At 34.4% G+C, this 24081-nt stretch overlaps 1 protein-coding gene across 2 annotated transcripts in view; it reads right to left on the bottom strand.

Moving 5' to 3' along the window:
• Positions 1-24081, bottom strand: part of Arhgap32 (Rho GTPase activating protein 32) — a 285153-nt gene that overhangs the window by 82631 nt on the left and 178441 nt on the right. For both annotated transcript variants that reach the window (XM_076846177.2, XM_076846178.2), the window contains one exon: positions 10291-10377. In XM_076846177.2, coding sequence (XP_076702292.1) covers positions 10291-10377 — 87 coding nt within the window. The remainder of the gene's footprint in view (positions 1-10290; positions 10378-24081) is intronic.

Raw genomic sequence — 24081 nt, 5'->3', positions numbered from 1 at the left:
CACCAGCATAAAAATCTATGGATAGACTTTTACCAGAGATGGAGTAGGAGATCTTAAACTGTAATTGATAAGTTTCTGGAGGTTCAGGGATGACAAGACTGAGTCAAAACTCCAGGGAGTCCAGTCTCCAGGAGGAATCATATACCTTGGTGAATCTTACCTTCAGAAGCTCTACCAGGTCCTCACAATGAATATCAGAAAAATCTCCTCAGTTTCCAGCAAGGAGAGGGAAAAAGGAACTCTTGGAAGTTGCCAGAGTATTTACATTCTTTTCAACAAGGCCTGCCCTCAGAAGAAACTGTCTTTCTGTAGCCTGATCTGTTGGAGTTTTATCAGTGCCTAAATTACTTGAGGGAAAGTTGAATCCCCACTTCATCTGAAAACCAACAAAAGGGGAACCCTGAACTCCATCCAGCTCACTCTAGTAACACTGTCCACTTGCTGGGAAGGGAACTGATCAGCACATGACCACAGTTCATGAGCACAGGCTCACTAAAAGAATGAGACCTAACCACAAGACTATAGAATGCTTCTCTTCCCCTCAAAACCTTACCACCAGGACACTAAAGGTTTCCTGACTGCAATTCCTTTCATCTAGTATGTCCACCTTTCAACAAAGAAGTACAAAGTAAATGAAAAGGGGAAAAAAGGTTTCAAGAGAATGAACAAGTATCAACAAGACTCAGGTATGGCAGAAATGTTGTAATTACCAGACCAGGAATTTAAAAGAACTATGATTAATATGCTAGGGGCTTTAAAGGAAAAAGTAGACAAAAACGCACAAACAGATTACTAATATAAGCAGAAAATGGGAAATTCTAGCAAAGAATCAAAAAGAAATGCTAGAGATCAAAAATACTGTAATAGAAATGAAGAACATCTCTGAGACACTTGTAACATCTTTGAGACTGGACACAGGTGAGGAAAGAATTTCTGTGCTTGAAGATATCCAAAACTAAGAAGTAAAGGGGAAAAGACTGGGGAAAAGAAAAGACACTCAGAGATGGTGGAGAAACTACAAAAGGTGTAAAAATTGCCTCACAGGAAAATCAGACACAGAAAAAATACAGAAAGGAGCAAAAGTAATATTTGAAGCGATCATGACTAAGTATTTCTCCCAACTAATGTAGACACCAAACTACAGACCCTGGAAACTCAGACAATACAAAGCAATCAAATGTCAACCTAGGCATATCAAATTCAAACTTGAGAAAATCCAAGATAAAGAAAACATCCTGAAAGAAGTCAGAGGAAAAATCTACCTTAGCTAGAGGAGCAAAGACAGGAATAATATCCACCTTATCCACAAAAAATAGTGTGGCATAAAATAATTAAAGAGTTGAGAGAAAAACCCCACCAACTTAGAATTCTGTATCCTATCAAATTATCCTTCAAAACTGGAGAAAAGACTTCATCAAACAAAAATTCGAGAAAAGTTACAGACAGTATACATGCCTTGCAAGAAATGTTAGAAGTTCTTCAGATGGAAGAAAATTATATAAGTAAGAAATCTATGTTACATTAAAAAAAAGATACTAGAGAAGGAATAAGTAGAAGTAACATAAACTTTTGTTTTATTTATTCTTAATTGAGCTAACAGATAAGAATGTGTTCAAAATAATAAAAGTAATGTATTTATTCATGTACATATGTAGAGGGTGCATGTATATATGCTTATGTATACATGCTTTATAAAAGTGAAATAATGACAGTGATGATAGAAGGGATGGGAGAGAGGGATTAGGACTGTACTAAGTGAAGTACTTGTACAGCCTGTAAAGCATAATACAATTATTTGAAAGAAAAACTGAATTAATTGTAAGTGTATATTGAAAAATCCACAGCAACAACTAAGGGAAGTTTTTAAAATATATAATTGATAATGCTAAGTAAGGAGAAGAAGAAAAGGAGTTATATAAATTGCTCAAGTTTTTATAAACATGAAACTGAAGTAGATCTAAGTGTTCTTACCACACACACACACACACACACACACACAAAATGGTGAGGTGATGTATATGTTAACTCCCCTGATTGTGATAATGATTTCAGAATGCATATGCACATCAAAACATGTTCTATGTCTTAAATATACACAATTTTTTATTTGCCCATCACACCACAGAAAATATGGGGAAGAGAGAAGAAAAAAGCATAGAACAAGGGCAACAAATAGAAAACAATAATAAATATGGTAGATATTAATCCAGCTATATCAATAACCACTTTAAATATCAATGGTTTAGCACATCAATTAAAATACTGAGATTGTTCGATTGGATCAAAAACAAGATAAAAACCACTTTATCCACAAGAAGCTCACTTTAAATATAAGACACAGTCCAATGCAGTGGGACACAACTATAATCCCAGCTACTTGGCAGGCTGAAGCAGAAGAATGCAAGTTTAAGGCAAGTCTTGGCAATTTAGGGAGACCCTTTCTCAAAATAAAAAGAGAAGGGGTTGAGGTTGTGGCTCAGTGGTAGAAGGCTCGCATAGCATATGTGAGGCACTGGGTTCAGTACTCAAAATCACATAAAAATAAATAAAATAAAGATATTGTGTCCATCTACAACTAAAAAATATTTTTAAAAATAAATAAAATGAGCAAAGGATATAGCTCAGTAGTAGATCATGCCTAGATTTGATCCCCAGTATTGCAATCAATCCATCAATCACACAAATAGACTGAAAGAAAGAAATGGATAAAGGCATACCATGCTAACACTAATTTTAAAAAACAAGAGTAGCTGTATATATCTCAGACAGAGCAGTCTTCAGAGCAGAAACGTTATGAGGAATAAAGAAAGGTGATAATGATAAAGGATCAACATTTTAAGAAAAACTTAACAATCCTTATTATGTATGTGCCTAAAAGCAGAGCATAAAAATACTATGAGGCCAAACTTAATAGAATTGCAAGGGGAAATAGATAATTCCACTATCATAGCTGAAGACTTTACCAATACTATGTCAGAAATGGATAGATCTACCAAGAAGAAACTCTGCAAGGACGTAGTTGACTCAATAGCACCATAAATCAATAGGACATACTTGACATCTGTGGATTACTTAACAGCAGCAGATTATACATGCACCTCAGATTCACCTGGAATATTCATGAAGACAGACCACATTCTAGGGCATAAACAGACTATGACAAACTTAAAAAGAGTTGAGATATATATTGTCCACTGTCAGATCACATGGGACTAAACTAAAAATCAGTAACAGGAGGATAGTTGGAAAATTCCAAAATACTTACAAATTAAATAAAACACTTCTGAATAAAACATGAGAAAAGAAGAAATCTCCAGAGAAACTACTAAACATTTTGAACTAAATGAACACAAAAACATATCCAAATTATCCAAATTTGAGTGATGCAGTGAAAGTAGTGCTTAAAGATAAATGTATAACACTGAATGCATATATTAGAGAAGAAGAAACATCTAAAATAAACCATTTCAGATTCACATAAGGAAACTAGAAAAAGAAAAGTGAATTAAATCCAAAGTAAGCTGAAGGGGAAAAAGTGTAAAAATTAGAGCAGAAATCAGTAAAACTGAAAATAGAGAATCAATAGAGAAAATTAACAAAACCAAAAGCTGATTCTTCGAAAATATTGATTTGATACACTGATAGCCAAGTTAACTAAAAAGGAGGAGATTAAAAATAGCAGAAATGAGAGAGGGACATCACTACAGATCACATTAAAAAGGAAACAATATTATGAACAACTCTATACCTGGAAATTTGATGACATAGAAGAAATGGACCAATTCTTTGAAAGACACAAACATGCCAAAACTCATACAAGAAGAAATAAGACAATCTAAATAGGCTTATTTCTATTTAATAAACTGAATCAACATTTAACATATTTCCAAAACAGAAAGCAACAAACCCTGATGGATTCACTAGCAAATTCTACTAAATATATAAAGAAGAAATTATACCAATTATCTACAACCTCTTTCAGAAGTAAGCAGAGGAAATACTTCCTAACTCATTGTGCAAGGCCAACATTACCCTTATTACTAAACCAGACAGATAAAAATGCAGAGAACTCTTAAAACTCAACAGTAAGAAAAAGAACTCAATTTTAAAAAAAATAGACAAGAGATCTGGACACCTCACCAAAGAAAATCTACAGATGGCAAATAAATAAACATACAAAAATTGCTTGACATTCTATTACATTAGGAAATTGCATATTAAAACAACAAGATACCTATTAGAATGGCCAAAATACAAAACACTGACAATAACAGATACTGGTAAGGATGTGGAGCCGCAGGAATCCTCATTCATCGATGGTAGGAATGCAAGATGGTACAGCTAATTTGAAGAGCATTTGGCAGCTTTGTAGAAACTGAACATACTCTTACCATGCAAACCTGCAATCGGAATCCTTGATATTTACCAAAATGAACTGGAAACTTATGTTAGTACAAAATCCTGTATGCAGTTAACGCAAATTTATTCATAATTGCCAAAACCTGGAAGCAACCAAGATGTCCTTCAGTAGGTAAATGGATAAATAAATTGTAGTATATCCAGACAATGGCCCATTATCTGGATATACCGCAATATATAATATAATTGGAAATGAGCACTCAAGCCACAAAAAGCCACAAAAAGACTTAATAAAGGAAACCTATATGAAAAGGCTATATATCATATGACTTTAACTATGTGGAGGCTACAACAATGGGTACATGTCATCATATATTTGTCCAAACCATGGAACAAAGAGTGAATGAACCCTAAGGTAAGCTATGAACTCTGGGTGATAATGATGTGTCAGTGTAGGTTCAAACACTGTTGTGTGGGATGTTAACTCTTAAGTGTGTCAGGACATGGAATTCATGGGAACTCTCTGTACCTTCTGCTCAATTTTATTGTGAATATAAAACTGCTCTAACAATATATATTAACTTTTTTAAAAAATAAAGCATCCTTTCTTTCACCCAAGCAGTCTTACTCAAAGACTAAACATAAATAACTAACCATGTGAATGCCTCCAGAGCTCCAAAAATAAATGCTGGGGATTAGATTTCAAATGTATTTCCTCATATAACCATGAATGGACTTCTTTCAATTTCTTAAAAATATTTTTGTGCCAGTAAAAAGTCTGTTCTTATACATATTTTCATTTATAAAGTTAAAATCTTAACATATTACTTGAAAATTACTTAAAATGATTAAATTTACTGAGTAAAACTCTAAAAATAAACACCTTGTGCTTTAAGCACCTAACTTTATTTTTTAGCAATTAACTTTAAATTTCAAATGTAAAAAATATATGCTTAGGTATCCAATTTCTAAACAGCTCAAATAAAGTAAATAATCAGAGTGTTTTAAATGATTAATAACTTTGAAAATGAACAAAACTCTTTAACATATGCACTTGCCTCAATTTTATTTGTTATGAATTTTTAATATTAATTACTATACCAAGTACTATATCCAAGGGTAGCAAAAATCATTTTTTTAATTTGTTCTTTTTAGATATATATAACGGCAGAGTATATTTTGACATATACATGGAGTATAACATTCTATTCTTGTGTTTGTACATGATGTGGAGTTTCACTGGTGGTATATTCATACATAGGAAAGTTATGTTCAGTTCATTCTGTTTTTTCTATTCCCATTCCCTCTCCTTTCCCTTTATTCCCTTTTGTCTAATCCAATGACCTTCTATTCTTCTCCCTCCCCACACACCCCAACTTATTGTGTTTTAGTATCCGAAATATCAGAGAGAACATGGGCCTTTGATTTTTGAGGGACTGGCTTATTTCACTTAGCAAAAATCATAGGCAAAAATCATTCTTGACAAGGCTGAGGAATAAAGGTGAGAGAAAAGGAACCACCTGCTGTGCTTTCTGAGAACAGTCTTTGTCCTTGTCCTGGGAAATTTTTTTGTCTTGGGGAGATAACCTGAAAAATAACTAATGCTCTGTTATCTCCTTAAATGTATAAAGTTCAGTGAAAAGAGAGAAAAAGAGAACTGATTCAAATCCTAACCTCATCTAACCTTAAATTCAGAACCTTATGCGAATTATTAAACATCTGTGAGCAATGGTTTACCCATCTGTGAAATGGGAGTAACATCTATATTTCACAGAAGCTTTATAAAGTTTAAATAAAAATGCTGACAATCTGCCTATGTATTTTGCTCATACACAGAGGCTGTTAACAGTTTCCCTGCTCCTGACATAACCGTATTTTCTAAATGGACTCAGTAGAGAAGGAAAGATTTAATACCAAGGAATGCATTTCTGATGGTGGAATTTCAAGCATGGGAACATTGGAAAATGGGAGATATTTTGAGACAGGGAAGCATTCCCTTGAAACCAACTGTTTTCCCCATCTACCATGACATAAAGGAACCTTGAGATTACAGTAAATACTTACAAAATAATCTACAGAAAAAATAAACTCTTAAATATTGATGAATTCTGGTTAAAATATAAAGGTAGTAAACACACATGAACTTGAATAAGAAAAATTAATGTCAATTAATCTAAAGCTGATAATGAAATGATAAAGTATTATTTTATTAAACAATAATTACTCATATAACAAAAAACTACACTCAGAGAAAGAAGAGATCAAAACAGGATTTTCATCAGGGCATGTGTTTGAATAAATAGGTTTAAATTTGTCACTTTAAAATTAACACTTAAAGCTCGTGTTTACTTATTTTTGAAAGATTAAAAAAGGCAGAAACCTCTCTCATGACATATTCTTGAATTTCCTAGGATTTTTAATAATTTTCACTACTTTCAAACTAAATACATTATTTCTTGTGAAGTACAGGATATGCAAAGAAAATAGCATGATTTTCAGAAAAGTAAACAGAATGAAAAGGATTCCTACCCAAAACACCATCAAGACACAAACTAGATTGTGTTTCTTCATCCACAGAAGTTTATTTGTTTGACACAGCAGATACTTATAAGTAGAATGAGAAGATTAAAGAGGAAATAGCTGAAGCTATTTTATGATGCCTATATTAATGAAGACAACTTATTCTAAATAATGATTAGTAGGAGAGGGAAGGAGTTGATCAAACAGGGCATTAATGATAAGACATCTGACAGATTTATCCATGGTTAATATTCAGCTGAGACACACCTATACAGCTAAATTAGACTTGTGTGACTAGTATCTGTTCTAATGCTTTGGATTTGTGCTATACCAGTTGTTAAATATTTTTGTATTTCTAAGACTGTAGTTTCTTGGCCTGGAATTATATCCAGTTGGCTTGAACTAGCTCCTTCAGAGACTCTAGAATGTAAGGCTCCACTGAAAGGTGTAGGGGGAGGGGAGATCCTGTCTGCTAAAGTCATGCAAAGAAACTAGACTTGTCGGTTATATGCATTTCTTAAGTCTTCATTAACATTTGAGATATACTTAAATATTTTAGAGTAGCCAAACCAAGTACAAATCATGTTATTAGAAAATGGTGGAAGAGTAGGAAAAACATTACAGCTGTGTTCAAATCCTGGAAAAAACCTTCTCTTTAATTTCATGACCTTGTGGAAGGTATTAACATTTGTTGTCTTTATTTCATCTTCTGTAAAATGGAAACCAGACTATCTGCCTCACAGAGCTGTTTTAAGAATTAAAAGGAAGTGCTGCATGTCATAATATCTGTGTGCCAGATATGCAGATGATAAAAAAGTGCCTACTGAATTTGGGTCCATTCAGTGTGAAAGACAGTCTTTACATTTCTGGGTTCACAATTTAGAAAGAAGAAAAAATTTAAAGGGCAGGCAAAAACATATAATGAAAGGTTCAAAAATAAGGTCTACTGAAAGTAGAATCACTTATCCTCCAGAAGGGAAAAAGATCTTAAGACATTTAATATGTCATCGTCTAAACTAACAGAACAAGAAAAGAGGAGGTTAAGATGAAGAAACAAGAAGTGTGGTTATATAAAAAGAATGTTAACGGTATATTATTAAAAATTAGAAGTTAGCAGAGATAAAATATGTGAATAAATAGCTTCTAGAACAGATAGATAACATCAGTGTTAATGGCCATCTTAATTGGAGACTGAGCGAGTTTTCAAATCTATTCTAGACTGAAAATTCCATTGAGAGACAGAAAAAAACTGGCAGGCAGGAAAATGAAGTCCTTAGAAGCTCCCACTGCTAATATGCCATATTAGCAGCTTAGGATAGCTACTACAGGACTTTAGACCTTATTTTCCCCATTTGCAAAATTAAGGGGTTTGCTTGTGAGTCTTAGTTATTAAAAAAAATGATTTGGGCTTATAATAGGGCTTATGACTGATTATACACACACAAACATACACACACACACACACACACCCCCCATGGGAATGCTTCAAAGATTACTTCGTGAGCCAGAGAAGAATAATAATGCTTATATTATTATTATAATATAAGCATTATTATAATGTAGTAAATTACTACTTTGATGTAATAAATAGTACACCAAGCAATCTGCAATTTTTTAAGCAGCTGAACAGGATATTTACAACCAGGAAACTATCTAACATCTAGGTCACTAATATATGGAAGTACAATTGAGTAACAATTATAAATTCTAATGTATGCCCCAAACAGCATGTTTGCCTTTTAAGTGAAACAGCATAGATATTTTTGAGATTATGTTTTGCTAATGAGAATAAAAATATCTGCATTCTCTGAGCATATGGAAATAAATGGTGAGAAGAGATGCTAAAATGTGTTAGCTTGTACAGGAATTAATAAATTCATTCCTGACATACCAAACATGTACTCTAGAAAAAGATTTCCATTCATCTATTAGCAACAGTTTATCAGGACAGAATTTTTCAATATTTTCACGTAAAAAATCAATTTACCAATGTCCACATTCTCATTCTCTTAATAGAACCACACTTCAGGTCATCAAGGACCTATTTGAGATTCTTCCATGACTTTTATTTCCTTACTTCTTTTCCCCCAGGTCTCATTAATCACCAGATCTTCCATTCACATTCAGCCTATCCACTTCTAGAATTAAATTTCCAGCTCAAAGGTACACAAATCACCAAGATGAAAGGGGTCTGTCATCTATCCACTAAAATGAAAGAGTAAAATACATGGAGGTACTGAATTTATAGTATCACCAACTTTCACTGCTTCTATAGCAAAGAGAAAATTCATAAGACTTACATTTACAGACCTGTTATTAAAACTTCACAATAAAAAATTACTAAGTATAGCATTTTATGAAATATGACATGAAATTTAGTAATTCAGAGTTGCCTACTCCTTCAAATTGAGATGACATGCAACAAAACATATATGAAAAATATGTGACTTTGATATATTTTGACTCTATATTCAAGCTAAATTTGATTTCCAATTCCAAATTCTGGCACCTAAAAATAAAAGCACTTATTTTGAAAAGTTTTCCTTAAAGTCACCAGAATTAAGAATTTAAGTATTTCCCATGTGATATAAGCATCAGATTCTTCAAAATCACATGCACTTTCTTCCTGTGACACTATAGAGGAATACTGTCCTGGGCAGAACAGGGAGTAGCTGAGGCAGAGACAAGTGGTCAAATCTCCCATCATGATATGTGATCAACAGTTAACTAACATAGTGATCAATAAATGACATTAATTGGGTAGAGAGAAGTGATGGGAGGGGAAGGGAGGGGAAGGGGGGAAAGGAAGGACAGCAGAATAAAATAGACATTATTATTGCTGTATGTATATATGTGAATGCATGACCAATGTGATTCTGCAACCTGTACACTCAGAAAAATGAGAAATTATACACCATCTGATTCAAATGTAAAAAAAAAATACATCATCCTCATGAGAAGTATCCTCATTTAAAGTTGTATTCTGATTCTACTAAACTGATTCTATTGAAGTGGGTACATGTAGAAATGCCAATAAAACTGGGGGAGAAATTTTTACTTTATTTTATGTTGTTTTCAACACCTATACTCCCACAATCTCTATTATTTACTTACAAGTGTCCAAAACCTTAGGAACCTTTAAAGAATGCAAAGAGAAGATATGCAAGTTGCAACCTAAATTGGGCATTCCATGCATTATTGTATGAACACACTTCTCTTTTTTTTTCAAGAATACCATGTTATTTTCTTACAATAGTTATTTATAGCCCAATTTCACTTCAATATAGGTATCTTTCTATAGATTATAATCCTTGAGGCAATGTGAGAAACACACCATAGTAAGGAATTTGGTGATTACTCAAAATAATTCTTATTAACTTTATATGCAGTGGAGGACAAATTCAGAGTTACCTGACAAGCAATCTGCACGAGGTAGACCAGCTCTTTAGATTCACAGCCATTTTTCATTATTTCATTCTGTTCTTCTGACAGTGAAAGCTATATTACAAAAGAAAGGGAGAGAAAGTCATGATTAATAAATAATTCACTAAGTATTCAATAATACCTGGATCCTCACATCAACTTACCATAAGACATGCCTTATATTGGAACTCTACCACTCAAGGCAGATAAATGAAGAATTCAGGATTTCAAAACAATGTACTTGTAGGCAACTTGTAGGTTGCCTTTGCAGTTTTTATCCAAATGGGTACAACTGCATAACAGCAGTAAATAAAATACATTCGTAGTAAATAAAACACATTAGCTAAAAAGTAGGTCTTCACTTCCTCAATTCATTTAGTGTACACATGAAAGAAAGGTATTTAAACAGGGCAATAAGAAGCAGCATGACTTAACAGTTTAAAAGACCTCAGACTCTATTACAGGGAATTGGTAACTGGTTGCCCAAAGAACAGGTTAAATCTTCAGATGTTTCTTAATTTTGGACTCAGCATGTGGGTCCGTACATTGGATTTTATTTTTATTTGAAAGAGTAGCCAACATATAGAAGCTAAGGGTCCTCATGTAAAAAAATAGATTTCTGTCTTGTATTGAAAAGTGTGGAATGGGTCTGAATTCTCACGTGGGTAAAAATTACCTACAGTTGAGAAGTGACCTCACCTTTAAATGAGGCATATACTCTCCAACAGAGTCTGCCACAGAGCTGATTACTCTTAATTTTGTGCCAGCATCTTGGCTAAGTCTTAACTATCATTCATCATGCCACCTGCTTTGTTATTTTTCCTATATACCCACTTGCTTTATTTATTTATGTTACATAGCTGCCATATCTTTGGGTGTGACTTTGCAAATCTGTTCCAGAAAGGAACCCCAAGTTCGAACCCAAGTTCGAAAGTGCCTGTAGCTGTTCACTTATGATACTAACATACCTATTCAGTTTCTCAACTGCAAAATGGGATGACATAATAATGCCTATTCTCAAATTTATGGGTATTAAATATGATGATGCTAGAAAGTATTCACCAAGGTAACTGGTACTCAACAAGTACTTTATAAATGTAACATATCATTGTCTTTAATACTAAAAGAAAAGCAAGGTTGATAAAGATACCTTCTGTATTTAGGAAAGCAGTGTCATTGAAAGCTACTTTTAAAAACTTCAGATATTAAATAGAAGTTCAGAGAATAATGTTCATTCTCATAATAACCAAAATAAGCAATATTAACTAAAAAAAACCCTACTTTAAAAAAATCAAAGAATTAAGGATGAAAACAAACCTATAAATGGCCTGTGTTTCAGAAAGTTACAAAGTTTTCACGAGATAGAAGAGATTCAGACCACCAACCCACGCAGGACCCAGGCTCACAGTAGGCCTGGTCCATCCCTCCCTGGGTGGGGCAGACACCCGCCAGAGGTTCAGCTCTGGCGCAAGACAGCCCCTTCCTAGCAACAGACTATCATGGGAGGTCAAACCCAGCTGCCCATATCCACCCACGTCAACTTGTACAGGACCTAGGTCCAGGATGCAGTAGCATACATTGAGGAACACCAGCAGGGTCTGGAAGCCCAACATCAAGGTGAGGTACAGACAATCTGCATGGTTAATACAAGAATATAGGGGAAAAAACTGTAATGTCTCAGATCCACACAGCAAGAAAGGAAGACACATGAAATATAAACATAAACATAAAAAAACAAGGGAGGAAAGTGCCCCAAACAAACCAGGACACTATAATAACAGAACCCATGGACAGCAAAGTTGAGGAAATGTCAGAGAAGGAGTTCAAAAGGTTCATAATTAAAATGATCTGTGAATTAAAGAATGACCTAAATGAGCAAATACATGCAAAAATTGATCACTCCAACAATGAGATAAGAAAGCAAATACAGGTAGCAAAAGATTACTTCAAGAGAGAGATTATGAAAAAAAAAGTCAGAAATCCTTAAAATGAAGAATACAATAAATCAAATAAAAAACTCAATAGAAAGCATAACCAACAGATTAGATCACTTGGAAGAAAGAACGTCAGATAATGAAGACAAAGTATACAATCTGGAAAATAAAGTTCATCACACAGTGAAGACAGTAAGAAACCATGAACAGATATCCAAGAATTATGGGACAGCATCAAAAGACCAAATATAAGAGTTATTGGGATAGAGGAAGGCAGAGTTTCAAACCAAAGGAATGCACAATCTCTTCAATTAGATAATAGCAGAAAACTTCCCAAACACGAAAAACTAATTGGAAAACCAAATACAAGAGGCTTACAGGACACCAAGTGTACAAAATTACAACAGATCTACACCAAGGCACATTATAATGAAAATGCATAACATACAAAATAAGGATAGAATCTTAAAAGCCACAAGAGAGAGAAATCAGATCATATTTGTATCTCTTCAGACTTTTCAACCCAGACCCTCAAAGCCAGGAGATTGTGGAACAACTCAAGCTCTGAAAGAAAATGTATGGCAACCAATAATCTTCTATCCAGCAAAACTAAGCTTTAGATTTGATGATAAAATAAAAACCTTCCCTGACAAACAAAAGCTAAAAGAATTTACAACTAGAAAGCCTGCACTACAGAATATCCTCAGCAAAATATTCCAAGAAAAGGAAATGAAAAACAATGATGAAAATCAGCAGAGAGAAGTATAACACTAAAGGAAAATCTAATCAGAGGAGAAACCAAGTCACGTTAAATACCAAAACTAAACAAAAATGGCTGGGAATATAAATCATGTCTCAATAATAACCCTGAATGTTAATGGCCTAAACTCACCAATCAAAAGGCATAGACTAGCAGATTGTGTCCAAAAAAAAAAAAAAATCCCAACAATATGCTGCCTCCAAGAGACTCATCTCATAGGAAAAGACATCCACAGACTGAAGGTTGGGAAAAATCATACACTCACATGGGCTGTGGAAGCAAGCAGGGGTCTCCATCCTCATATCAAATAAAGTAGACTTCAAACTAAAGTCAATCAAAAAGGATAAAGAAGGACACTACATACTGCTCAGGGGAACCATACACCAACAAGACTTAACAATTATAAATATATACACCCCAAACAATAGAGCATCTATGTTCATCAAACAAACTTCTCAAATTTAAAAGTCAAATAGGCCACAACACAATAATTTTGGGTGACTTTAACACACCTCTTTGATCACTAGATAGATCTTCCAAACAAAAGCTGAACAAAAAACTATAGAACTCAATAATACAATCAATAACTTAGACTTAACTGACATATATAGAATATTTCATCCTTCAACAAGAGAATATACTTTCTTCTCAGCAGCACATGAATCCTTCTCTAAAATAGACCATATACTATGCCACAAAGCAACTCTTAGCAAATATTAAAAAATAGAGATATTACACTGCATTCTATTAGATTGTAATGGAATGAAATTAGAAATCAATGATAAAATAAGAAATAAAACCCACTCCAGTACCTGGAGACCAAATAATATGCTACTGAATGAACAATGGATTGAGAAGATATCAAGGAGGAGATTAAAAAATTTTTAGAGGTGAATAAGAACACAGATTCAACATATCAAAATCACTGGGACACTATGAAAGCAGTTCTAAGAGGTTCATTGCATGGAATTCATTTCTTAAAAGAAAAAAAAGTCAACAAATAAAGGACTTAGCATTACATCTCAAAGCCCTAGGAAAAGAAGAACAAATCAACACCAAAAGCAGCAGAAGGCAGGAAATAATTAAAATCAGAGCTGAAATCAATGAAATTGAAACAAAAGAAACAATTGAAAAATTGACAGAACAAAAAGTTGGTTCTTTGAAAAAATACATAAAATTGGCAGACCTTTAGCCATGCTAAAGAAGAGAAGGAAAAAGAAAACTCAAATCACTAACATACGTGATGAAAAGGAAATATCACAACAGACACTATAGCAATATAGACGATAATTAAAAATTATTTTGAAAACTTATACTCCAATAAAATGGAAAATATCGAGAGCATTGACAAATTTCTAGAGTCATATAATTTGCCCAAATTGAATCAGGATGATATACATAATTTAAACAGATCAATTGCAAGTGACAAAATAGCAGGCGCCATCAAAAGTCTACCAACCAAGAAAAGCCCAGAACCAGATGGATACACAGCCAAGTTCTACAAGACCTTTAAAGAAGAACTAATACTAATACTCTTTAATTTATTTCAGAAAATAGAAAAAAGGCAGCACTTCCAAACTCATTCAATGAGGCCAATATCATCCTGATTTCAAAACCACGCAAAGACACATAAAAAAAAAAACCTTCAGACCAATATCTCTAATGAACATAGATGCAAAAATTCTCAATTAAATTCTAACAAATCGAATACAAACATATACCAAAAAGATCATGCACCACGATCAAGCAGGATTCATCCCAGGGATGCAAGGTTGGTTCAATATATGAAAATCAATACATGCAATTCATCACATCAATGGACTTAAAGATAGGAATTATATGATCATCTAAATAAATGCAGAAAACACATTTGACAAAATACAGCACCACTTTATGTTCAAAACACTAGAAAAACAGGGATAACAGGAACATATCTCAACATCATAAAGGCTATCCATGCTAAGCCCCAGGCCAACATCATTCTAAATGGAGAAAAATTGAAGGCATTCCCTCTAAAAACTGGAACAAGACAGGGATGCCCTCTTTCACCACTTCTATTTAACATAGTTCTTGAAACACTGGCCAGAGCAATTAGATGAAAGAAATTAAAGGGGTACACACAGAAAAAGAAGAACTCAAAATGGCACTATTTTCTGAGATATAATTCTATACCTAGAAGACCCTTAAAGTTCCACCAGAAAACTTCAAAACCTCTAGAACTAGGAAATGAATTCAGCAAAGTAGCAGGATATAAAATTAACACCCATAATTCAAAGGCATTTCTGTATATCAGTGATAAATCCTCAGAAATGGAAAGGAGAAAAACTACCCCATTTATAATAATAGTAAAAATATAAAATAAAATCAACTTAACGAAAGAGGTGAAAGATCTATATAATGAAAATTACAGAACCCTAAAGAAAGAAGTCAAAGAACACCTTAGAAGATGGAAAGGTCTACCTTGCTCTTCGATAGGCACAATTAATATTATCAAAGTGTCCATACTTCCAAAAGCACTATACAGATTTAACGCAATTCCAATCAAAATCCCAATGACATACCTCATAGAAATAGAAAAAGCAAACATGAAATTCATCTGGAAAAATAAGAGACCCAGAAATAGCTAAAGCAATCCTTAGAAGGAAGAGTGAAGCAGGTGGCATCACTATACCAGACCTTAAACTATACTACAGAGCAATAATAACAAAAACAGTATGGTACTGGCATCAAAGCAGACTGAAAGACACAGAGACTAACCCACAAAATTACAATTATCTTATATTAGACAAAGGTGCCAAAAACATGCATTGGAGAAAAGACAGCCTCTTCAACAAATGGTGCTGGGAAAACTGGAAATCCATATGTAACAAAATGAAATTAATCCTTTCTCTCTTACCTTGCACAAAACTCAACTCAAAATGGATCAAGGATCTAGGAATTAAACCAGAAACACTATATCTATTAGGAGAAAAAGTAGGCCCAAATCTCCATCATGTGGGATTAGGCCCCAACTTCCTTAATAAGACTCCTATGGTACAAGAATTAAAATCAAGGATCAATAAATGGGATAGACTCAAACTAAAAAGTTTCTTCTCAGCAAAAGAAACAATCTGTGAGGTGAATAGAGAGCCTACACTTTAGGAGCAAATCTTTACCCCTCACACATCAGATAGAGCACTAAACTCTAGGGTATATGAAGAACTCAAAAAGCTAAGCACCAAAAAAACCAAATAACCCAATCAATAAATGGGCCAAGGACCGGAACAGACTTTTCTCAGAAGAAGATATACAACCAATCAACAAATATATGGAAAAAAAAATGTTCATCATCACTAGCAATTAGAGAAATACAAATCAAAATCTCTCTAAGATTTCATCTCACTCCAGTCAGAATGGCAGCTATAATGCATACAAACAACAATAAGTGTTGTCGAGGATGTGTAATCATACATTGCTGTTGGGACTGCAGATTGGTGCTGCCAATATGAAAAGCAGTATGAAGATTTCTTGGAAAATTGGGAATGGAACCACCATTTGACTCAGCTATCCCTCTCCTTGGTCTATACCCAAAGGACTTAAAAACAGCATACTACAGGGACACAGCCACATCAATGTTTATAGCAGCACAATTCACAATAGCTCAACTGTGGAACCAACCTAGATCCCCTTCAATAGATGAATGGATTAAAAAAATGTGGCATATATACACAGTGGAATTTTACTCAGCAATAAAAGAGAATAAAATCATGGCATCTGCAGGTAAATGGATGGAGTTAGAGAACATATGCTGAAGTTAGCCAATCCCAAAAAACCAAATGCTGAATGTTTTCTCTGATATAAGGAGGCTGATTCATAGTGGGATAGGGAGAGGGAGCATGGGAGGAATAGATGAACTCTAGATAGGGCAGAGGGGTTGGAGGGGAAGGGAGGGTTATAAATGATGGTGGAATGTGATGATCATTATCCAAAGTACATGTATGAAGACATGAGTTGGTGTGATATACTTCGTGTACACTCAGAGATATGAAAAATTGTGCTTTATATGTGTAATAAGAATTGTAATGCATTCCGCTGTCATATATAAATTTTAAAAAAGAGAGAGAGAAGAGATTCATGCATGCATGATCCTGAATTCCAAGCATAGATGCCATAGGACCAAGAATCTGCCTTAGGGTAAGGAAAAACCAGCCAAATCCTAAGTGACTCCATACAGACTAAAGTGACAAAATAAAATTACCCTAAGTACCTTGAAGCAGAATTGACACCCACCCATCAATTGATTCCCACAAGCATTCACCAGCTGCAGTACATCAAATGCTAAGGAAGAGAGGAGAAACAAAGAGAAAGGAGCCAATAAAGTGTGGGGAGCCTCCCCCAAATGAGGGCAGATAATCTCCATAGACTGGGAGCAGGACTGTAAAACTAGAGGACAGAAGAACTGAGAGATCTTTCCCTGAGGCCTTCAGGACAATCAACAGCTAAAGTCTGAAGGAAGGCACAGAAAAGCTGAGAAAACCCCCAGGGAGACATTCCAGACCTTCACAGGGTATAATGCAGTCAACCTCCAAGTCCTCCTGTAGCACAGAAAACTAGGGAAAGGACTCAGAGAAGAAGCAACCAGGCTGCAAAGCACAGAGGGATGACGTATGTCTCATAGAGAACTGTGACTTCATGGTAAAACACAAAGATGTCTTCAGCATCTTCACCAGTCTTCAATGTTCCCTGTGAACACAATTTCCAGACCTTATCTTCAAAATATTTAAAGGTAATGATGAACTCACTCAAACTAAAGCTGCCACAAAGAATAGATCTGATTCAGTTCCCACATGTGAAGACCAAGAGGAAGGGATAAGCCCTTTCTTAGAACTAAATATCACTGACTTTAGTCTCAACTAGTTTTCACATCAGACATTTTGCATTAAAAAAATTACAAAACACAAATGGAAGCAAGAAAATGTGACCCATGGTCACAAGATAAAACAGTAAAATAAAGAAGACATAGAAATGGACCAGATACAAAAATAGTAAGAGTATGTAAATTAATTATGACAGAGATTCTAAAATTCAGATGAAAAGGTACACAATATACAAGAACACATGGGAAGGAGAAGATTCTGGAAAAACAGTAGAGTGGGAAGCATCAAAAATCTGTCTCCTCAGCTGGGCAACAGTACACTAGCAGAATCTGTCAGATAAAAACTATTTTGGAACTCTGAAGACTTGTAACTTCCATGGAAAGGCTTGGATGGGAAATTGTGGTTCATTTTTGTCAAAATCAGCTCCTGACACACTAGCAGCTACCTATCGCCCACTCCTAGCCCAGTTGCAGCAGCTGTGCCCATATTTCTGAAGCAGCCTACACATATCTTACAGGAGTCAGGAAAGGCAAAAAAAGACCTTCCTCCAAATATAGGGACCAATGCTGTGATTACTGACTATTGCTTCTAATCACAGAGGTAAGAACAAGAGATGTGTGGCTATCATTTCTGTGCCTCTCCGCATTGTAGAAAGCCCAACATTCTGGCTAAAGTGACTTCTGAGGGATTTAAAGGACTACTATCATTTTTCTTTTCCACCTCTCTTTACTGTTCTCTTTTTTCCCCTTATGGGAAGCAGACAGAAAAGACTATAACATTCAGAAGCAATTGTTTACATGGGGAATATTACAAAGTGACTGTACATGCCCAGGCAAAGGTACAGAGTTAGAAAAGAACCAAATATATATTTATACCTTGGGTTGATCCTTGGGATAGAGCCAGCCTGCAAAATCAAATAAAAACAATAACAACAAACAACCAAAAAACCAGCAAACCTGGGGGTGAGGAGTCTGATTTCTAGAGTCATCATATTATTATATTAAATTGTCCATTTTGCAAAAAATAAATTAATAAACCACAAACCATATAAAAACACAGGAAAAGTTAAATCCATTAAAACGAAGTAAATTAATCGAAACTGTTCCTGAAGAAGACTTGATGACAAATATACTAGACAACTGTCTCAACGTTGCTCAAAAAAACTAAAGAAAGATGTGGAAAAAGTCAAGAAAACATTGTATAAACAAAATAAAATTATCAATAAAGATATTTTTAAAAAAACATTAAAAGAAGCCAAAAAACAAATTTTGTACTGGAAAAGTACAATATATGAAATGAAAAATTCATGAGAAGAAAGGTAGATTGAGCAAATAGAAAACAAAAACAGTAGTGAACTTGAAAAGAAGACAATCAAAATGATAAAATCTGAGGGACAGAAAGCAAAAGAGAGAGCCTAATGGACCCATGGGACACCATCAAGTGGACCAACACAGATACATGGGAGTCCCAAGAAAAGAATAGAGAATAAAAGAGGGCTATGGGTTATGAGCAAATAAAAATCCTAAACTTCCTAGAATTGATGAGAAACAGAACATAAACATCCAACAACCACAATGAATCCCAAGTAATATTAACTTAGAGGTCCATTACAAGCCACTAATAATCAAACTTCAAAAGTGAACAAGAAAATCTTGAAAGGACGACAAGAAAAGCAACTCAACATCAAAGAGAGGTCTTCAATTAGATCATCAACAGACTTCCCATCAGAAACTCTGGAGGCCAGAACGTAGTGAGTCAATATATTTAAAGCACTAAACAAAAGAACTGTGAACCAAAAAGAATGGAAACTCAGAGATATGCTACAGCCTGGTCAAGCTGAAGACTGCCATGCTAATACTAAATAAGCCAGTCACAAAAAGACAAATACGGTATGATTCCACGTATATAAGGTACTCAAGTTGTCAAAAGAACACATGGGAATTCAACAAAGATTGAAACTTAGTTAAATTAAAAAGAAATTAAAATTATTGTATCAGATATTAACAGCAAACCAAACAGAGTATATTTGAAAACAGATCAGTAGAAGTATACAAACTAAAACACAAAGAAGAAGAAAGAAAAAACAAAAATAACTGGATAGTTCAGATCTCTGAGAATACCAAATTACCATAGGTATAACTGGAGTACCAAAAGGACATAAAAGATGAATAGGGCAGAAGTACTATTTATAAGACATTCATGAATATATCAACCTCAAATTCAAGAAATTCAGTAAGTCCCAAATATGATAAATAATTCAGTATTAAAATATCATAATCATACTTTTAAACAACAAAGCTAAGGAGAAAAATCTTTCAGTATGCAAAGAAGAAATCATATTACTAAAGTGAGAAACAATGACAGCAGAATTTTCACCAGAAACATGAGAGAGGAGATCACAAAGGGAAAGGATTTTTAAAATGCTAGAAGTTGTCAGTATGTCCCATAAAACAACCTTCAGAAATTTAAGCAACATAAAGACATTCACAAATAACAAAAGCTAAGAGAATTTGCCTTCAACAGACCATCCCAACAACAAAAACTAAAGAAGTTTTCGAGCTAAAGGGAAATGACACCAGATAAAAATGAGCAGTGCAGGAAGGAATTAACAGCACTAGAAATGGTAAATATCTAAGTAAATAAAAGACATCCAACTTCTCCACAGTAACAGATGGAACAGGTTAAGAATATCTTGAAATTCTGAGAAAAGAAATTTACCACGTTTATTCATACCTAAACTACCATGCAAAAGAAAGCATTTTTTGGTGAACAAAAACAGAGTTCTACCAATAGAATGTTGCTGAAAGAACTTCTAAAATATGCACTTGAGAAGAAGAAAAAGGATTCCAAGAGAACAAATAAAGATGTAAAGCAGAAATACTGAGCAAAGAATTCAGCAAATAACTATACATCTAAATAAATTTTATCTGTATAAAAAAATAAACAATTAATTCAGTGAGATAACCTGATGGAGCTATCATCAGGGGCAACACTAATAAAGAAGACAAGAAAGACTGATGATACGTAAAATAAAAGTGCTAGGACTCCATGACAGAAGCAGCAAAGATACTGATATACTTTCAACTTTAAATTGGTTATTCAAACTAAAATTGTAATGGTAGCCATTAAAATAGAAAAAAAAATACATAACTTTCAAACCAGGAGGAGGAGGACAATATTATGTCACACCACACACATACAACTAAAAGCAAAAGAAGATGGCCCAATTGTGTCCACAAAATGGTGAATCGGCAGCTTCAGTCCCTCTATGGAAACATGAAGAAAACAAATTCTCTCAGAACCAACTTTCTTAGTATTCAAGAAAACAGTAAAGGATTATAATAGCCAGAGAGCACTGAGTCAAGAAAAAGCCAACTTCAAGAACACAGAAAAGTTTTGTGTATTTTCACTTGCCCTTGCTCTAACTACTCTGGGGCTGCACAGTAGACTTCATGAATGGCAACCCACATTCCCAGAGTAGAGATCTGGTTCCTGGGTACAGAAAGAGTAGACTTAGACTTACTCACAAATCCCTGTGCTTGTTTTCTTCCATCTGTGTAGGGGTTCCCTGAAAGACTGAGGCAACTTAAAGATAGGACAACTAAAATTATACAATCCGAATAACAGAAAGAAACTTTTTTTTTAAATTATACAACACCTAAGAGACCTATGGGACACCATCAAGTGAACCAACATGCATCTTTCAGAAACCCAAGAAAGAGGAAGAGAAAGAAAAAATGTCTAAAATAATTCCAAATTAATGAATCTACACATCCAAAATCTTTGATGTATTCCAAGCAAGATGAACCCAAAAAGACTATACCAAGACACATGATAAACTACTGAAAGACAAAATCAAAGACAGACTCTTGAAAGAAGAGCAAGACAGCAAGACAGAAGCTGCTGGTCACAAACAAGCAATTCTCAATTAGATTAGAAGCAAGCCAGATATTGCGGCACATGCCTGAAGTCCCAGCAACTAAGAAGGCTATGGTCGGAAGACTGCAAGTTCAAACTCAGCCTCAGCAACTGAGTGAGTGAGGCCCTAAGCAACTTAGTGAGATTGTCTCAAAGGGTTGGGGATGTGGCTCAGTGGTTAAGTGTCCCTAGGTTCAATCCTTAGTACAAAAAAAAAAAAAAAGGAAGTGAACTTCTTACCAGAAACCCTGGAGACAAGAAGGCAATGGGATGATATATTTTAAATGTTGAAAGAAAAACATTGTCAACTGAAAATTCTATATCTGTCAAAACTGTACTTTAGAAATAAAGAAGGGCTGAGATTGTGGCTCAGTGGTAGAGTGCTCGCCTAGCATGGGTGGGACCCAGGTTCGATTCTCAGCACCACATAAAAATAAAGGCATTGTGTTGTGTCCATCTACAAAAAGATTCATATTTAAAAAAATAAAACAAAGAAGAGGGGCTGGGGTTGTGGCTCAGTGGCAGAGCGCTTGCCTAGCATGTGTGAGGCACTGTGTTTGATTCTCAGCACCACATATAAATAAATAAAATAAAGGTCCATTGACAACTAAAAATATTTTTAAAAAATAATAAAGAGGGCTGGGGATGTGGCTCAAGTGGTAGAGCGCTCACCTGGCATGCGTGGGGCACTGGGTTCGATCCTCAGCACCACATAAAAATAAAATAAAGATGTTGTGTCCACCGAAAACTAAAAAATAAATATTAAAAATAATAATAATAATAATAATAAAGAAATTAAGACATTCAGAAAAAAACAAGTTGGGGCTGGGGTTGAGGCTAAATGGTAGAGCACTTGCCTAGCATGAGTGATGCCCTGGGTTGGATTCTCAGCATCACATATAAATAAAATAAAGGTCCACTGACAACTAAAAAATCTAAAAAAGGAAAACAAGTTAAGGGAGTTGACTAAAACACTAGACCTATCCTACAAGAAAACTGAGTCTCAAAGGTTGGGGTGAAAGGACATTAGAGAGTAAACAGAATCCCTATAAAGACATAAAAATATCCAATGAAGGTAAATACCTGGGCAAATACAAACACAAGTTTTATTAAAATTTTGGTATGGAACTCCACTTTCTGTTTTTTCCTGTGTTAGTCAGCTTTTCTTCAATGGGACCAAAATACTTGACAAGGACAACTTAAGAGGAGGAAAAGTTTATTTTGGGCTCACTATTGGCCAACTCCATGGCTCTGGACCCAAGGTGAAACAGAACACCAAGCCCAAGGACATGGTAAAGGAAAGCTGTTCAGCTCATGGCAACAGGGAAGCAAAAAGAAAGCCCCAGGAGCCAGGGACAAAATATAATCACCAAAGGCATGCCCACGTGACTTACTTCTTCCAGTAATGCTTCTAAAAGTCCTACCTCTGAACCTTGTTACGTTGGGGAACATATTTTCATGCTTTTCACAGACATTAAAGATCCAAACCACAACACTCAATGATTTAAAAGACATGTGCATAAAAGCAATTATAATTTTTGTTATTGGGTACATAACATGTAAAGATATAACTTGTAACATCCATAACTGAAAGAATGAGACAGAACTGTGAAGAGTAGATCTTTTATATGTAACTGAAGTTGAATCAGTATGAATTCAAGAGACTGTTAAAACTTCAGGGTGTTATATGTAGTCACTATGGTGACCACAAAGAACACATTTTTTTTTTTTTAAAAAAAGGTACATGGAAGCAAACAAGAAGGGAAATCAAAACATGTCACTAAAAAATTCAAAGAAATATGAAAGAATGTAGTAATGGAGAATATGAGATACAAAAACTATAAGGCATACAGAAAACAGTAAAGAGAACTAAAGTAATTCCTTCTTTTAGAGTAATTAATACAAATGTGAATGGATTAATTTCTATAACAATACAGCAAAGAACAGAAAAAGAATTAAAAATAAACATTTCAACTGGACACTGTGTGCAAGAGTCACTTAAGATCCAAAGATATAAATACATTAAAAGTGAAAAGATGGAAAAATATGTTCCATGTAAAGAAAAACCAAAGAGATCAGAGTGGTTATGCTAATATCAGATAAAACAGACTTTAACTCAGAAGATGTTATAATTCCAATTTAGTTTTTCTTTTGTTGCCTTTGTTTTTGATGTTCCACCTAAGATGTTGAACCCAACATCATAAAGATCTGACTCTACATTTTCTTCTAAATTTTATAGTTTTAGTTCTTACATTTATGTTCTAGATACATTTTAATTTTTGCTCCTGATGTAAAGTAAAACTCAAACTTC

Source organism: Callospermophilus lateralis, chromosome 2 (assembly GCF_048772815.1).
Source record: "Callospermophilus lateralis isolate mCalLat2 chromosome 2, mCalLat2.hap1, whole genome shotgun sequence".
NCBI classification, from domain to species: Eukaryota; Metazoa; Chordata; class Mammalia; order Rodentia; family Sciuridae; genus Callospermophilus; species Callospermophilus lateralis.
Note: the sequence above shows the minus strand (reverse complement) of the source record. Positions and strands in the feature narration are given on the sequence as shown.